Source organism: Vidua macroura, chromosome 16, assembly GCF_024509145.1.
Source record: "Vidua macroura isolate BioBank_ID:100142 chromosome 16, ASM2450914v1, whole genome shotgun sequence".
In the NCBI taxonomy this organism is placed as follows: domain Eukaryota; kingdom Metazoa; phylum Chordata; class Aves; order Passeriformes; family Viduidae; genus Vidua; species Vidua macroura.
The window spans coordinates 8,021,313-8,039,230 of NC_071586.1; the positions used below are offsets into that span (position 1 = coordinate 8,021,313).

Here is a 17,918-nt window from a genome sequence, read left to right on the forward strand (position 1 = left end):
AGATACCTGGTACTTTGTCTTAGTGTTTATTTCTAAAGATCTCCTCATCAGATAATTATATCAGGAATTGGATTACATCAGAAAACCGTAAAATGCTACAGTGAAAGCCAGGTCCTGCCATAGCCCTTTCAGCATGTTTATAGAGAATGAAATGCTATTGACTTGGATGCTGAAAGATGGTGTAGCTATTTCTTGGGCTATTGTGCAACTAGTCTACAAGCAGGTAAGACAGGTGCTGACTAAAGACATTGCCTCAGCTGCCCAGGGCTTGCTTTGACTTATATTTTGAGTTCAGGTGCAGGAGGAAGAAGATGGCCCATACATGTGTTTATGAGGTTCTTTCCCTAAGGAGCCATGTGCTCCAGATGCTCTGGGTCTCAGCAATGACAGCAGGATTTGGTAGGAAAAGGCATCTAGAAAGGCACAGAAATAGTTCATAATAGAAATTAAAATGCAGTTGCTTTTGATAAAGGCAAGCATGGTATTATTTCCACACTGGGTTACCTGGAGAGCATAGGAAAGGGAGAAGCCAGCAGTTCCTGGACTGAGCTGTGTCCTGGCCACGACTGCAAAGAGGGCCGCAAACAGCACGATGCCATTGCCCAGGAATTCCAGGTTTGTAGCAAGCCACCTGCAGGAGGAGGGGAGCACAGAGCTGTTGCTGGGTGCCCTGTCCCTTTCTCCCAGAACATGATTACTTTACAGAACACTCGTGGAGCTGCTGGGCAGATTTGTACCTGTCAGCAACAGCTCCAGGGAAGCAAATTCGCTGGTTCTCATCCAGTAGGAAATTGCTCTTTGAAATAAACCTCTGCTGGTCTTTGTGAGCACGGATCACACTGCTGCCTTGGAAGGTTTCTGAGATGTGGGAGTAGATGGGTGACCTGCTGGCAGCCTCCATGCGCCTCAGCTGGCAGGAGGTGCTGACATAGAAGTGCTGGTGCAAGGGGAATGGAAGGGAGAGTCATTAGAAGGCTCATGCCTCTGTGGAGGTACTCCATAGGAAATCTGGGAAGGCCTCAACAAGTGCAATAGTACATACTAACCTCGTGTTACAAAACCTTATGTGCATGCAGGACATGCCCCTAAATGGTGAGGCAGTGTTCCTACCTCTGTTATGTCCTGTCTTTATTAGGAATAATCCTAATTATTTCTAATATTCCTAGTTTGGTTGGGGCAAAGGAGCCAGAGTGCTGTGAACCCACAGAACCTCTACACAGTTTCTCCTGCAGCTGAGCCCTTTGCTCGATGGAGAACAGAGATGTACTTGCCCTCCCCTAATGCTCAGTCTTGCCTGGCAAACACGGATACATTAAAAAGCAGTGTAGGAATTCTGCAGAAAAGGAAAAATGCTTTTGGTCTTCATGTGATTCACACTAATGGAGATGAGGGATATAACCGAGGTAGGACTTTGTTAGATATCAGAAAAGCACAAGCCTCTTGTGAGGGCTCTGGGGTACTTTGGAAGGTGAGGTGATGTGGGAAAATGACTGACATTACTCTTGCTCAGATGCAACTTGAGATGATGCAACTGATTTCTGCATGACTTCACTCCTAAGAAATGAAAGGAGACTTTCTGCAGGGCCATGGCTGTGCTGCTTCAGCCTCTGCTGTGTGTGTACCTGTGGGCTCCTACCTGGAATGCTGCATAAAGAACAGTCAAGGGCACTATGGCCATTGCTGCCCATGGTGTAGCCACCACAATCACCAGGTAGATCTCCAGTAAGTTGAACAAGAATCCCAGCATGGACTTGAGCTTGTCAGGGATGACAGAATCAACAGCATCCATGTCTCTGGAGAAGCGGTTCAGCAGGTGTCCAATGGGCGTTTGCTCAAAGAAGAACATTGGGGATCTCATGACACTGCTCAGCAGCTGCAGGAAGAGCTGGTGTGAGGCTAACACGCCCCCCAGCAGCACTGCTGTTGTGCAGGCAAACCTGCCAAGGGCTGTAAGAGAAAAGAAATTATTATTAATAGGTCTGAATAAACCCACACTGGAGTTCTCCTTAGCAAGATGGTGATTTCCACTTAGTCCTGTAAATGCTGCACCAGTGTGCATTCAGGAAGGTGCAACAGGAATTAAACCTCTCTTTAGCAGGAATTAAAGCAAGCCTTAGAATTGCAGGGTAAGCTGCCCTTTCTGTAGGGTTGTTACCAGAGTGGCCAAAGACCTAAGCCAGCCTGATGGGGGGCATGGATTCAGGAACTTAAACATGCAGGACAAATTATTCATTCATCACAAAATAGGCTTGACTGGGATTACTTTAAATTGCTCGGTGCTATTTTTTCTTTTTAAATAGAGTGACCAAAAGTATGTGGCTATTTAAAAAGAAAAATATAAAGAAATGTAGAAGTCAATAAGTTTATCTTCTTTTCTCTCTCTCTTTTATGTGACCTAAGCCAAGATTTCATTCAGTGTAGTAGTGTGGGGGGCAACAATTCAGCATGGAGAAGAGCCCCAACTTGAACTTTGATATGATTAATCTATGCAGGAAGGATGAAAAGAGAGAAAAAAGAAAAATTTTTAAGGATGGGGCCAAAAGCCCAGGAAGCTGAAAGCCCAAGGGTATGCACTTGTTTATATTCTGAGAACACATCCTGGATATGGGACAGGGAGGTGGGAATACAAAGAATTAGGTGAGCAACTTCAACACACCTTGAACCACTCCTAAAGCACCAAAGACTCCGAGTCTGAGCTCTGTGTGCTGCTGTGTCCCGTTGTGCACGGGGTCATCTGTCCAGAGGCTGAGCCAGTAGCCCCGGGAGAAGGCCAGGGCCTGCTGGCACGCGCAGGACAGCACCACGGACACGCAGAGCGCCCGGCCTGCCGCCTGCAGGTACGCTCCGTACACCCCAGCACCGACCTGCAGGGAGGCACGTGGGCAACAAGAGGAGGAGAGGAGGTTGTTAGCTAAAAAAAGCAGCTCTGAAGCAAGGAGTGGTTTATAATGGGATTTCTCTGTTATATGTCACAGTCACAGCAACCCTGTTGATTCTTGTTTTGTTTTCCTCGTGGATGAATAATGAAGGCATACTTGAAGAAATTACTAATCAATGATTATTATCAACTGATGAATGTTATGCAATAGGCTCATGTTACTTCTGGAATGCACGTAAGGCTTTGTCAGGCAGTGGTTTTCCTGTGTGCTGGTGTGGGAGAGAGCTGTCATGTTCACACTGGGTGCTTGTGCTCGTGTGGGGGCCTGCTGATCAGGAGAGATGAGGAGATCCCAGTCTGGCTAGTGCTGGGGCTCCCTAAAGGAAAAACTGCCTCTTTTGGGGTTTCTGACTTCTTGCTCTCATTTCTTCTCACTGTAATATGTCCTTGACTCAGTTATAGGGCAAACTTGTACAGCTCAGCTGACTGCCCTGGCTGTGGTTTAGCTAAGGCAGGGAGCTGGCCTGCCTGCCATGGGTGTGTTATCCCCATGGAATGTGTCCTTGCCTCTACAGGAAGGTGCTGTGCTTACCCTGCCGTGCTGAGTTCTCTCTGCCTTGCTTAATCCTCCACTGGTGGCTGCAGCACTGGTGCAGTCTGGGCTCACAGGAATGGTCTCTCTTCCCACAGCAGATTTTACTGAATCACCACTTCAGCAAGAAAACAAAAATCCTTCAATTTTCAGCCACCCATCCACCCTCAAATCCATGCCTATTTTGAGGGCTGCAGTTTTCAGGATCCTGCAGAGTGACCCCAGCCACTGTCTGTGTTTGTCACAGGGACTGGGCTCTGTCAAGCCACCGAGGAGCAGAGGCCTAAAGCATTCACTCTCTGAGACTGCTTTGGGATGAGTCTGACTTTACACCCCACATGGAAGTGATCAGCAACCAAAGGTATCAAGGAGCCTGTACCTGAGCTCTGTTGTGCCTTCTTGTGAAATACAGAAGAAATGTCAGTCAACTTCCACATTCAAGAGCAGCTTTTTACCTAGTCTTGAGTTTTGCTTGTTTGCTCTTGTTATTAATTTACAGATCAATCCCAAACCTGTACCATACTCAGTAAGAGCCTCTATGTAGGCTTATATGGGCTTTTGTAGTAAATTCTTCAGTATCTGAGACTGCTTTAAGCTTACCTGAGGGGTTTCTCCTGAGATGGACCACTTCCAGTGGTGATAGTGCCTTTGGTATCTCCCATAGCTGTGAAATAAATGTATTTTTTTCTAAATGCTTTATAATCCTATTTTATCCTATAGAGTCTTTGAAAGACTGGTAATATGGAGGAAAGATTAATTTTAAAAATTGTTTCTAAAGGTAGAAATATCAAGGTGAGGCTTGAAGAATAGCACATAGAATGGGTAATAGTTTACTGCTCGATTATTGTCTACTAATATGGATTCAAGAATCAGTTTTGAGGTGATGAGTCAGCTGATTTGACAGCCATATTTTTCCCCACACAAAGCAACACCTTACTGTGATTGGATCTCTGCATTAAATGTCCATAATAAAACAGATGTGATATGAAGGGAACAATTGACTGACACACCTAGGAAGATTGATTCCAGCCCATCTGGGTTACCTGCAAAACCTGCAGGTGCCTTCTCTTCTGCAGTAACGTGTGAACGAAGAAAATCTGCAAAGGCTCCATTTCTCTGTAGAAGTTCTTGGTAGGAACCAGTTTCTGAGATCATTCCATCCATCAGAAAAACAATGTTGTCCACTTGAGGCAAAATGTTAATTGTGTGAGTCACCAGCACACGAGTCTGCTTGAATAAAGAGGGAGCAGTTACAATTGTTCTGCAGTCAGTACTGGTATCAGTATTTCAGGATCAAATTTAGGCCTCAAAAATTCATCAGCCTGAATGGAATTAAAGGGTATTTCCTTTATTTACATTTCTGAGCATATTTGCACAGATAATTGGAGGAAAGGACATAAGAAAAGTAATTTTTCCCTAGATAAATTGGCATATTCTGCATGTCTAATATACAGTCAAGCCCTTTGAGTACACCTTATGTCTGATACAGTCTTCTTAAGAAGTCATTCTGTTTCAATACAATAGCTATATTCTGATACTTGCAACCAATCCTCATGGAAAGAAAGGTATTTATAATCATATGTTTGTTTTAATTGGACTTTGTAATGCAAGAAATTGCCTTCTTCCTGTTTTCCTTCTATAATGTGAAACTGGATCAAGTGTTTCTAGGCAATTTATAGTATAAATCCAAAAGAGCTGCCCTAGCATTCCTTCTCATGTTTATTATCCAGATAGCTTGATAGCAGAGGAGAAACAAAACACAACCAATGCAAAAAGAATGGAGAAGTGTTTAAGTGATGAACATATGGGTGATGAGAACTGTAAAGGTGCCACTGAACTATTCAAAAGTAATGGGATTAGATATAATGGTGATAGAATTTGGAAGAGATCAGGCAGCTCTTCTGAACTGTGTTAGAAATAAATCTCAAAAGGAGGGAAGGATGTCGACAGAAGACCAAAGAACTGTAAACTTGCTGTGAGAGTAAGGCTGGCACTGGGCATGTAGTTTGCATGAGGATAAAGACAGCCTTCCTCTTCCTAAATGAGATTCCCTGCAGGACTTGCAGGTGCTGTGTGGCCTGCAGAGGTTCCCCAGTCCCCCGCTGCCACTGCAAAAAAGCATTTCTGAGCCTTTGATAAACCGAGCAACTGGACCCTACTGGAAACATTTTGGGGGCTCTGCTAATTAGAGACATTGTGCAAGTGTTTACAGTTCAGGTTCATAGCACACCTTGTCCTTCAGTAAACCACTGGGTCCAAGAACATGTTCAAAAATGTGCTGCCCAACGTGGGCATCGACAGCTGACAGGGGATCATCGAGCAGGTAAATCGAAGCCTTCCGGTACACGGCCCGAGCAAGGTTCACTCTCTGCTTCTGCCCTCCAGATAGATTGATTCCCTGCAAAACATATTGACTCTGTTTATTTCAAAGCTACAGCATATTTCCCAACTGCTGACTTCCTTTTACACTGATGTTTTATGACTTCCTTACTTTTAAATCAGTGCACCTCGCCCCCTCCCTCCCTCCCTCCAAACAGGGCTCTTGCAGAGGCACAGTCTCTTGAACAACTCTTTCCTGCAGAAGAGCACCCAAGAATGACCTGGATGTGTTCATTTTTCTCTTAAACATCTCTTATGTCTCTGCCTAGGCTATCAGAAGGTGGGCTTAAATTCCAGAAATTCCTGAGCACCTGCCTCTTGTGAGTTTCGTTTTTTTTGTGTTTTCATCACAGCTCCCAAAGTTGTAGCTACTCAGGGGTAGATGTTTTAAGCAGGACACCTGAAGTTGCAGCTACTGAGGGAAAAGTTGCCCAAGGCAGTACCTTTTCTCCTATTTCACTCTTCTGCCCTGCAGGGAAGGTCTCCAAATCAGGGTGCAGTGCACAAGCCTCTGTCACTCTATTGAACCAGGTTTCATCCATCTCTTTCCCAAACAGAATATTATCTTCCACTGAAGCATTTAGAACCCAAGCTTGCTGGGGGACATAAGCTGCAGTGTCCTATAAAAGTGGAAGAATGTTAGCAAAATTTTCCATAAGCTCAACCTGACACTGTGAGAACCCATCTTTGAAGAAAAGCTCTCTCAGTTGTGGAAATCTGGAATGATCATCAGCACTGACAATTCTCGGAAGGCTTTGCAAAATATGAGTCTGCACTGTTATTACCTTACAGGGGAGTGAACAGAGGTGTAAGTACAGGATGCAATTTACCATGATGACACTTCAGCTCACTGTCAGAGGCACAAATAGAACTGGATCTTTGAAGTATTGTTCCAGTTCCTATTCCCAAAGATCAGGTTCATCTGAGAAATCTGCAGCACCTTCAGATAATTAAATGTGGACTGATACACACAGCCTGTGTTAAAATTCAGCAGTAAATGGCTTTTTCACAGGTACCTGATGCTGTGGTTCATACTTTACAGTTCCTGAAAACAGCCTAATCAGAAGCAAATGCTGAGGGGAAGATTCACCTTCATGGTCACGCAGCCATCAGTGGCCTCCAGCTCGCCCAGCACCGCTGCCAGCAGGGAGGACTTGCCAGCACCCACCTGGCCAACCACAGCCAGCAGAGAGCCCTGGGGCACACTGAGGTCTATGCTGGGGGAAAAGATCAGTCTCTTACCACATTTTAGATACACTTTCTGAAAGCAACTAATTGTACTTATTATCAAAATTCTTGCTATTGTTGAGTATGTATCGAGTAAATCCCCAAATTTCATCCCTTCAGACACCTCCAACCAGGAAGTCCTCATCCACACCCCCATCTGAGTTTCACACCCGTGTCCTCACTCTGGAGATATACTAGCCCAAAGCACTGGATGTAGAACACTCCTGAACATCAGAACTTTTCAAAGCTTTTCTTTTCTAAAATGTCAATGCCTTTTGAAATAAGCATGTAGTGATGTCATATATAATATCTACATTCCATCTGTTCTACTTTTTTGCCTTAAATCACTGTAATTTCATATTTGGGCAAGAAAACTGTATAAAGAAAACAGTCTCCATATAATAAGGCAACATCCAGATACAGGCACCTTCACATTTATGTGTTCCTCAACATAAAAGCAAAATTACGTTTTATCTGATTTTGTAATTTTCAGAATTCAACACTGAATATGAAGAAAACTCAGAAGCCTCTGGATATTCCACCCTGGTTTCACTTAGGCCCTGAGGAATTAGTTCATCCAGCATCCACCCTGACCTACAGTATTGAGAGATGACTAAGGATAAGTCTGTACCTTCTAAGACAAGGAGAAGTTTCTTTGCTCCAGCAAAAAGTCCCATTTCTTATGGTGATACTTGCCTGTACTAAAACATGAAGAGAGATAGACCACTTGTAAATGCAAAGATAGCTACAGAAATGTCCCAATTTATGTGATTTTATGTTTCAGTGTGTATTTATGTTACATAAAATCAACCTTCATTATGAAAAGAAGGGGTATATCAAGCAGATTAGATTTCATTGTTAGAAATAATGAGGCCAGAGAGATAAAGTGACAGTAAGGGGCAAATATTTTTCTCTTGACTATGGTAGACACCTTGAGTAGAAACTGAACAATGGAAATTACTCCTCTTACAAGACAAAAGTGCTAACATAAAAGCTCACCGCAGCCAGAAGTGTTTCTGCTTGAGCTCTCAGGATTCAGTTCTTCCAGATTCAGAAAAGCTGCTAAACGGTTTAAGGAAACTTTGGCCTGAAATGAGGCAGCACACAGAAGAAAATAAGATTTAGAGTAGAAAGGGAGCAAAAACCCAAAGTGAAGACTCAGTTTGAAGACCCACTTAGAATTTTGGCTAGCGCTATGCTGCAGATGCTGTAGGCTTAGATGGCCAAAGGCAGCTCTTCCTTCTGTTACCTTTATTTCCACTTATCTTAGCAAAACTTCCACATCCTTCCCTGTAATTCTGGTTCAGTGAAATGGGCACTTTTTCATCCAATTCTTCCTGCAATCTTTCCAGTGATTGCTTCTGTACATGAAAATCTGTGACAGTCTTGGAGTGTGAGAAGGAGATGAATTTCCTAATTTCTTACTGAACTGAACCAAGTGAATTGATTTTTTTCTCTGGCCTGGACTAGCAGGGTCTCCCCTATGGAGATTTTGTTCCACCTGTTCTGATTTCTGTGATTAAAAACAGAACTGGAAGCCCCTCTGAGATCTAATGGTGCTTGTACTGAGCTACAAAAGACTTAGGAGTAATTCTTGTTGAATTACCATTATTTACAATCTATATTTTGTCAATATTAAGGAGTCTTTCTGAAAAGCAATGCCACAAAGTACCTTCAGCTGCAAGCCCTTGCACTTCACTATTTCACAGTGGCAATTAAAAATAGCTGATGTGCTGAGCCCTAAGAAATCCCTACCTTTACCAGTTAATGGGATATGTAAAAAACCCCTTATGGCCAAAGGAAGAGGAACAGGGCCTGCAGTTAACCTGGACAGCAGCGTTGATGGAGAAGGGCAGGAAGGAGTGGGCAGTGTTGAGGATGTTGATCAGTGTTAAGGACACAAAGGCCTTCTCAGCATCCAGCACGTGTGTGTTGTCCACCAGGGTGTAGACAGCAAACATGACAAATGTGATCTGAAAGGGAGCAAAGGACAAGCAAACCACTTGCTTCAGAATGGTTCAAGGGTGACAGGCCCTTCAAGACTCTGGGACCCATCTGGTTCAATCCAGGCTATCCCCTCTAGGTGCCTGTCCTGCAGGTACCATAGGCAAAGGTCTGGCATGTTGGTGACAGAACCAAGTTTGATCACTGGATGTTAGTTCTGCTTTAAGGAGGTTTTGGTGCAGCAGTCACAGCAACTTCAGTGACCTCCAGGCAGATATAATCTTTAGCTGTCCATAGGAAAAATCTGTCCAGGTAGGAGTACAAAGAAAAAGGGAAGTAACAGCATATGTTTTATGTAGGAAGGTGATCCACTCACCAGGAAAGTTGATGAATGGAAAGAAACTAGGGATGCTGAGAAGAGAATCTGAGATCTTTTTAAGGCCTGAAGTTCTTGCTTTCGGACTCCAAGTACTTTCTCCATGAAGGTTTTCTCCCAGCCATACAGTTTAATTACTTTAATGTTACTGAGAATTTCATTGGTGAGTTTGGCCCTCTCATCCTTATGTTTCATCTGGGTTTCCTGTAATAAATGTTTGAGTTTTATCATTTAATAAGTTCAATGTTTAATGGTGCAATTATTCTGAAGAAAAATACCTTATTCCTGCCTCCAAGTCCTGAATAAATTTCCCTGCAGTTGAGCTGTGTATACTGTTTTGCTTATGACTCTTCTAGGCTGGGAAATATCTTACTTTTCATCTTCAGAGCTTTATTTTTACTGGCAGTACATAAGAACAACAGAAAAATAGGGCAAACATAGTAAAAAGGCTAAACATCGAAGAGCTTGCTCTAAATTTCAAGAAACTTTGCAGGGTTCAAATCCTCCTGTGTTACTTCAGACAGTCATGGTAAGCATGAATAAATATAAGTAATCACATAACTCAGTAAACCACTTCATTTTTATGAAGCAAAATGTACCTGAAACTGACTCCTCTTCTTGGTGATCACAAAATTCAGAGGCAAAAGAAAAAGAAATACAGCAATTGCAGTCAAGGCAGATGGCCCTAGAAGCTGCCAGGAGAGAAAAGGAAAGAGAAAGAACTTTTGGTGATGACTAGGCAAGGCTGCTTTTCACTCCCTTGCTTACCTTCCCTCTTATTTGAACTTGTGCATAACATCCCTCTGGCTAAGCCTTTACTGTAATCTTGCCTTTGCCTTTCCAGGGAGTTGTGCTGGTAAGCACTGTGGATTGTTAACTCTCCAAGCCGGATAACTCCTGTCATCAGGCTGTGCTGAATTTATTCGCTCCCTTGTTAGGAACTAGATCGGTGCTGAAGGCGATCCAGAGGCACGCTGGCAATTCAAGCCATTCCCGGCTCTTCTCGTCCTTCCCTGGATGCGTTCAGAAGGACATCTTGTGGCTGCCCTGAGTAAGTGACCCCAGACAACACCAGGTTTTCCTTAAAAACAAACCCAAACCCTCAACCAAGTATTCTTGCAGCATAAATAGCCCAGCTTGTCTGCATGAGATGAAATGGTGGCATTGTTCTGTGCCATTATCTTGGGACAGCTCTTGGATCCCAGGGTTCATAACAATTATGTATTAACACTTGTTTTTCATGGGTTAGTTACATCTCCCTAGGGATGGCTGGAGAGGGGAGTAACACAGAGTTACAGGTATTGTCTACACAAAGGGTCTGTGAACACCAGCAAAGAAAGTGTAATTATGCTCCAACCACATTCAACTTGTCAATGTCATTAGAAAAGGGATGATAACTTCACAACAGTCTGTACCAAGGCTACTGATTTTCACAGTCACAGCATCCTGCCAGGCACGAGGCACAATCCATCCTGGGTAGTAAAGGAAGGCCTCAAAGGCCTCTGGAAATCTCCTGTGAATCATCTATCTCTATACTGCTCATATTTCCATTGGCCAAAACCAGGGACTAAACAATAGGGCTCTGTACTGCTGAGAAAATACTGTACATTGATTTAAAATGGATCTTTTAGATTACCATCCATTATTTCTAATTCAGGTTTTGCTCTCTCCTTGCTGAACTCCTTGATGCCAATGAAATTCAAAGTATCCAATACTCTTTCTGAATGGCATGTAACTTTGCTTCAAGCTGTTTCACTTGTCTTGTAATCAGGCTTCAGGATGAAGCATGTCAAGTTGCTATTTCAGACCATTCCCCATTATGATCTGGGACTGTGCCAAGGAGCTGGAACTGGCTACACTGGGCAACCTTTACCTTTTGGTTGTAAAGAGAGGTGACAGGGAAATCTGAAGTATAAGTTTATGAGTCAGCTCACAATAACCATACTCACAGTCTCCTAAAAGGGATTAAATGCTGAAAACACAGGTGAGAAGATGAACTGAAGGGTCAGACAAGGATTCTGTATCAATAAAAAATATCTTTCAGAAAGAAAAGTGAATCCACCATGCTACAAGACTAAGAAAATATGGCAATTTCATGTAATTCAAACTAGTAAGTATAATTTTGAAACCTCCTTTTTCCTTTGATATTTAGAATAGAAAGGGATTGATAAATACTGTCATATATTACCTGCCACAAGAAGACAAAGCAGATGATAATCCGAATAGGAGCCAGCCAGGTCCCATTAAAATAGATAATCAGATCCATTAGCTTTTGCACATCAACAGATACCAGATTAACAATTTCACCTGTGGTTGCTGCTTTCCTTGAGGCATTTGACATAACCAGAATCTAGGCAGGGCAGAGAAGAAAGAAAAGACATTATCAAACAACAGCTTTGGTCCAAAAGTCAAACAACATTCTTTTCCTCACAGAGAACAAAGAGAGTGAGAAAAATGTCAAATCCCAGGTATTAAAACCATGCTGCTACCTGGGCCATGTAACTTCACTTCAAGATGAAGCATTTACTCCTTTTCTCCAGCCATCACAAGAAATACATGTTGTTTATACATGTACATACAGCATAAGAAAGTTCATGGTGATTTTTGCTCTTTCCTTTTCCTGGCTTTTCCTTCATAGGGAAGCTCTAAAAAATGTACCTGCCATGTACTGCTCAGAGATGAATATAGCACCGCTGCATCCTAAAACTAGTTTCTAATGACATCTCCCTTGATATTGCTATAAACAATGTACATCATTACTGCTAAGGTAGGGCTAGAATAAAAGCAAAGCTAAAAAAGGAGCTGCAGCCTCACCTTCCTGTACACAAGGCCTGTTACTGCAGTTCTCAGCCTCAGCCCCAGAACAAGGCACATGTACATGTAGCGTTGCTCAAACAGAGTCTGGAGACAGCCCAGCAGGAACATGCTGAAGGCATAGAAGTAGCCAAGCCAGCTCGGGGCTGCCTGATCTTCAATGAACTTCAGGAAAAGGCTGCAAGACAAGAGCAAAATGTTGCTGAATCCACACAGTAGTGATGAAATATCAGACACACAAAAATAAACTGGCAGAAATGCCGGTGATTTTTCTGTATTCTCTCTGCTTGAGGTTTATCAGTGAATAGCAGAAGAACTGGAACATATAATACCCTGATTTTTTAAATCTAGCCACTCGTGGTTTTGAAGCAGTCTCTGATCTCAGCATCCTCTCTGAGTAGACCTCATTTTCAGTGTTAAGGATGGCTCCTGATTTAATGAATTCGTCAGAAATATGCAAAGTGGTAGCTGTGATCTAAGGGAGTCATTGACATTTCCAGAACTTCTAATCTTAATGACTAAGAAAGGATTTTGCCCATGAAAATATAATGTAAATGCAGGTTGGTGTTGTACCAACAGAACCCACAAAACATTTTATCAACTAACAAAGCTATTTAAGATGTGTAGGATGCACAGCTGTGCTCTTTATTTGCCAGGGAACATGGAGCCTTAAGACTACAGGAAGTACCAAGTGATGTGATATATAGAACCATCAAATAACTCCTGTTCTAGTGAAGTTGTCAAATGGCTTGGTGCATCCTGTCCTTCCCACTGCTGGAGCACAGCAGTGCAGACAAGTGTGCACAGCTTCACACAGTGGCTTTGTGCCTTTTTCTCATGACTTGACAGTGGATTTAGCACAAATGACACCCGAGCTCCCTTCATCAGCAAGAGAAAATTTCAAAAGGTCATTGTTTGTATGTCTGTGGGTGCTGACATACACATCTGAGCTCATACCCACAGCCATCTCGTACATGTGACAGAAATACATCATAAATGTGCACATACCTCAGTACCTTCGGGGTTGAGAACAAGAAGATATCACAGATAACTAAGCAGACAGTGCTGAGAAGGAAGTAAGTTCCAAACATGCTCCAAAATATTCTCAGTAAGGGCCCTCTCTGACTGTGCTTTGATTGCAGTAAAGCCTCTCTCTCTTCAGCTTCTGCTATACTGGTTTCAGTTTTCTGTCCCTTTTTAAATGTAACAGACTCCATTTTCCTGAAGGAAGAAACAATGAGAAAATTACCTACAACTGGAGAAAGCTTGGGAATTTTGTATTTTCAAAAAATCACTAAATATCTCACATGGGGTCTCATACCATGTCCAGTATAAAAGCTCATCAAAAACTGACCCTGCCCACAGAAAGTTAGTTCTGTGTTTCCAGAAGTGGAAGGATCTTCTCCAGCAGGTTTTAAAACTTAAAATCAGATTTTACACAAAGGGACTCACACACCCAGTACCTGTGAGTGTATTTGCTTAGATCATCTAGAAGGGCCCAGCTGAGCCCATGATGTGCTCTCCAGTTCAAATACTCACTGCTGGGTTCTGCTGTGACACTTCTTCCACTCTCTTTCTGCCCAGGCAACAATTTCTTCAGAGGAGTCCTGTTTCCTCACTGGCCACAAGTCATCCACCCCCAAGGCCTGCTGAGAGCCTTTCCAGAGGAGCCTGGAGGACACAGACTGCAGTCAGGGGAGCACAGCAGGATCTGTGCTGTGTGTGACACTCTGAGAACACAGGGGCATCAAGGCAGTGCACCACAGAGAGCACACAGCACAGGTATCACAGCACCACTGAGGACTGTCCTGTCCCACAATAAACAAGAATGTCCAGGAACAGCAGCTCTGCTTTGCATCCCTAGGCTATCTTCTGTCAGCACAATGGGGATCTGCAAGTCATCCCTAATTTCTAATCCATACTGAGAGTCTTGGGTAGTGGACAAAGAAGTTCAATTTAACTTTCTCTGGGCTCCATGAAAGGCAGATGAGACCAAGGTCTGGCAGGTGGAGAGGGCTGTGGTTGGTGTACAGTGATCTTTTGAGATTGATGAGATCTATTTCAAGATTGGGAGGGCACTGAAGGAGTAGTTGGGAGGCAGAAGAGCATTATCTAGAATCACAAATTTGCATTTTAAACTATTTGGAGAAAAATAAATGAAATTTTTATAATTTGATCTTGTGAGAAGACCTTACAAGAGAAATAATTTAAAGAAATAATTTAAATCCTCACTCTATAAGCTAACTCAGGGGCTGAGGTATGTCCTGCTGGCTGCCTCTACATCCTCTCTGATCTTTGATGCTGCTGCTTTTTTCTGATATTGTAGAAAAACCACATCTTCTGTTTTCTTACCCAGAGAACCACCAGTATGTGATTTTGGAAAGAAAAGAGCTGCTGGCTTCTGGGCACTGATTCTGATGGGAGAGAAAACACGTGTGATATTTATATTTATATATAGAAAAGGGCATGTGTCAGATGAATATAGTTCCCTTCTGTGCTTACCGAGGAAAAGCAGAGTTATCCCCCTCCCCATCCACTGAACCAGAGTAAGTGTATTGTGGAGGCTCAGTGGGATTGGGACATTTTGGAGAATTTGACTTTGCATAATGTCTCAGATGGAAGAACAAAGAATATAATTCTTCATACCCAAAGACATCTATTTTTTTAAGCATCGAGCTTTTCCATACTCATATCACCAAGTACTGCAGCACAGGACAGCAGCACTAGGGGAAGCAATATCCACTATCCACTGGTTTCAGTGACAAGAAACACGAGTATGGATAGGCTTTTAGTTTTGAAAAACTTACATAAAGAGACAGAGCACTATTACCCTAAATTCTGCCAGTTACCTGTTAAAATTGCCAGCTTTTTTAGAGAATGATGCATCTTACATCACCCAGATACTCATGTGCCTGTGCATCCCCATATATTTAAAATCCTGCTTCAGCAATGAAGCAAAGCATTAGGAAAAGCTACCTTATACTTACAGGATTGTTGTCAGCTTTAGAGAAGAAAGGAGGGTGATCAACTAAGCAGAACAACACAAGTTCTCCTAGCACCAGGCCAGCATAAAGGTAAGTTGTAACATGGTGGAAATGGTCTTCCAGGAAGCCCTAAGGAACAGAATACTGGTGAAAATGAGGTAAGAACCTTCATGTTTAACCAGCAGAGAAAGAGCTTCTCCTGTCCTACCTCTGCAAATAAACATCCACCATAAAGTGTCACGAACCATTTTTCTCAGCACATATTTTAAAAGAGGAATTTGATTCTCCCCCTTGCAGTCAATGAGACAAAACCAGCCCTGTTGTTTAGAGACTCTGTAGTCTGCACATTAAAGGTATGTGATCTCACTTACTCTTTCCAGGGCATGCTGAATTTTGGAACTAAACATCACAAGTGCAGCCACAAATGAGAGCAGCCAGTAAATCAATAGGACCCCTGAAGACTGGATGCCCATCATTCTTTCTGCTTGGGTAAGGAACAAGGCAAGGACCTGTGAGGAAGTACAAATTTGTCCAAATAAATACCTGGTAATGGAATGCCAAACATTGTTATCAAATTAATGACTACAGTAGAGAAAAATCAGTTAGCTTCTTGACCAAACATTTCAAGATGTTCAGAGTTGCAGTACTATTCCTAAGAGGCTAACACTGAAAAGCTTTGTGTGCAGTTTTGCACTCAAGAATGTCTACAGAGAAGGCAAGTAATAAAATTACAATTGGGCCAACAGGCTGGAAGGACTGAGGCTATGAAGATGCAATGACAGAAGGGGAGAATAGGCACTTATTTATTGAACAGAAATCACATTTCACTCTAAACCATGTTAAGTCACATACTGTGGTTATGAGAAATGAAATCTTGTCTCATTGTTGTGAGACCTCTTCCTAAACCCTACTGAAACCTCAGCTCCTGCCAGGTGTGCTCTGCCCACAGGGTCTGCCCCAACTCCAACCCCCTGATGTGTACACAGCAGAGAGGCACAAAGTGCATCCCCAGCTGTCTCCTTTCCATCAGCCAAACTTGTGCTCAGAGACAGCGAGAACCATGGAAATACAAGCTCTGTCCTAGGCCATGTGCAGACAAACAAGGGAGGAATTACCGTTGTGATTCCCACCACAGCAGGGCTAATGAAGAATGCTGGGGTCCGTGGGATTCCTTGGCTTTTCTCCCACACCATGAAGAAGACATTAGAAAAACACAGTATTACCAGGATGAATCCAAGTACCTGGGGCAGAGACAGAAAACACACACTGGAATGAACTGAAATGCTGGGACAGTCTACCAAACTGACTTATCCAAGCTGCCTGGGCAATAAGACTGGAGGGGTGGAAGATCAAGTCTGGGACAGAGAATGTTATGGGAAGTGTCCGGGAATCAAATGGGAATACAGGGGAGAAGATACTATGACATATTTTCCTAAAACTTTGCTTGATTTATACTGACCTGAGCCAGTAAATATAAAAAAAACTCTCAAAGATGGATCACCAGGAAAGAATTAATAATTTAGGAAAATTAAGCTCTGCATCAAAGTTGAGATAATTTTAGGAGCAAACCCTGTGCTTTACCCTTACCATTTTGGCTTTGAAGATGTGGGACATCCTGATGTAGCCTTTGTTTCTGTGTCGAAGGTACCAGTAATAGAAAGGAAAACAGATCCAAAGATAGGCACAAGGGATCCAGGCAGTGATGGAGCTCTCGAAGCACCAGGTCAGTCCTGGGATGTTTGTATGCCATGTCTGGTTCCAGTCCTGAAACAGAAACAATGCAGGAGTGAGGGACATGATGCAGGGCAAGGCTGGGAACAGGAATCCCATGACGGAAAGAGGAAGGAGATAACGCCTCGCAAACTATTACGGGAGTTTATCAGCCTTGGGGAGGGAAATCCACGCGAGTCCGGACCGATGGACTCGCTAGAGCCCTTTTAAAGGTATCTCTGTAGTGGGTCCGGGCTGCGCCCTCACTCGCAGCTCATGACATTTACTGTAGCTGAGCGGTCCGTTCGGCGTTCGGGCGAGCACCGGCCCGGGGAGGCAAAGTCCGCGCCACAGCCGCCCCTGGCGGACGCGCGGCTGCCCTCATGGCGGAGTGTCGGCCGCCTCCCCTCAGCGCCGCAGCCGCGCTCCGGCCCGCGGGGCTCGGGGGCCGCCCGGTGCCGCGGCCTCATCCCTCCATCCTTCCATCCTTCCATCCCTCCACCCCTCCTCCCCTCACCGCTCACTCACCCGGGGCACGGCGGGGCCGTCCCGGGGTCCGCACAGCGCAGTGCTCGCACCCATGGGCACTCTGCCCGGACTCTCGGCCGGTGCCCGGCGGCGTTTCCTGGCTGGGCAGAGCTCCGGTCCCGCCAGGCAGCAGAGACCGCTCAGAGCCCCGTCCGGCCCCGTCCCGCTGCGGCCAAAGTCCGGCCGCGGCGGCAGCGGCAGCAGCGCGCTCCGCGGCAGAGCCCCGCGATTGCCGATTGTAGGAGCTCTCTAAGCACAGACACAGAGTGTATTTTAGAAAGGATGATGTTTATTCTTTCCACAAATTCGGCACGCCAAGGGGGTAACAACAATATTTAATACAGTAAAATTTACATGAACACGCCCATCTAAGACTTATTCTCCACCTACCTGATGCATATTTATATAAACGACATATAACTTTACGCAGTGCTTGAAGCACAAAATTCTTTTCTTTATTGAAAAGAATTTATTTTGTCGAAGTGA

General features: G+C 43.8%; 1 protein-coding gene and 1 long non-coding RNA gene across 7 annotated transcripts in view; one reads left to right on the forward strand and one right to left on the reverse strand.

Annotated features, from left to right (window-relative positions):
• Positions 1–17,514, reverse strand: part of LOC128815321 (multidrug resistance-associated protein 1-like) — a 28,875-nt gene extending 11,361 nt beyond the window's left edge. For 5 of the 6 annotated variants that reach the window (XR_008439615.1, XM_053991976.1, XM_053991975.1 and 2 more), the window contains exons 1-25: positions 17,433–17,514; positions 16,782–16,958; positions 16,310–16,435; positions 15,566–15,703; positions 15,198–15,323; positions 14,563–14,624; positions 13,750–13,881; positions 13,219–13,431; positions 12,211–12,388; positions 11,585–11,746; positions 9,996–10,088; positions 9,397–9,600; positions 8,903–9,049; positions 8,076–8,163; positions 7,708–7,777; positions 6,940–7,066; positions 6,293–6,469; positions 5,701–5,868; positions 4,514–4,697; positions 4,071–4,134; positions 3,471–3,588; positions 2,657–2,864; positions 1,637–1,947; positions 738–937; positions 505–631 (exon numbers count right to left, since the gene is read on the reverse strand). Coding sequence is in view for 5 of the 6 variants with exons in the window: in XM_053991976.1 (XP_053847951.1) it covers positions 505–631; positions 738–937; positions 1,637–1,947; positions 2,657–2,864; positions 3,471–3,588; positions 4,071–4,134; positions 4,514–4,697; positions 5,701–5,868; positions 6,293–6,469; positions 6,940–7,066; positions 7,708–7,777; positions 8,076–8,163; positions 8,903–9,049; positions 9,397–9,600; positions 9,996–10,088; positions 11,585–11,746; positions 12,211–12,388; positions 13,219–13,431; positions 13,750–13,881; positions 14,563–14,624; positions 15,198–15,323; positions 15,566–15,703; positions 16,310–16,435; positions 16,782–16,958; positions 17,433–17,486 (3,654 nt within the window). In the remaining variant the exon portion in view is untranslated. Of the gene's footprint in view, positions 1–310; positions 414–504; positions 632–737; positions 938–1,636; positions 1,948–2,656; positions 2,865–3,470; positions 3,589–4,070; positions 4,135–4,513; positions 4,698–5,700; positions 5,869–6,292; positions 6,470–6,939; positions 7,067–7,707; positions 7,778–8,075; positions 8,164–8,902; positions 9,050–9,396; positions 9,601–9,995; positions 10,089–11,584; positions 11,747–12,210; positions 12,389–13,218; positions 13,432–13,749; positions 13,882–14,562; positions 14,625–15,197; positions 15,324–15,565; positions 15,704–16,309; positions 16,436–16,781; positions 16,959–17,432 lie in introns of those variants that run through there. The other variant, XM_053991977.1, reaches the window with a different exon arrangement.
• Positions 10,242–15,660, forward strand: LOC128815324 (uncharacterized). The gene is made up of 3 exons (XR_008439616.1): positions 10,242–10,447; positions 15,200–15,284; positions 15,575–15,660. It is a non-coding gene; the product is annotated as an uncharacterized LOC128815324 (long non-coding RNA).
• Positions 17,515–17,918: the final 404 nt, after the last annotated feature.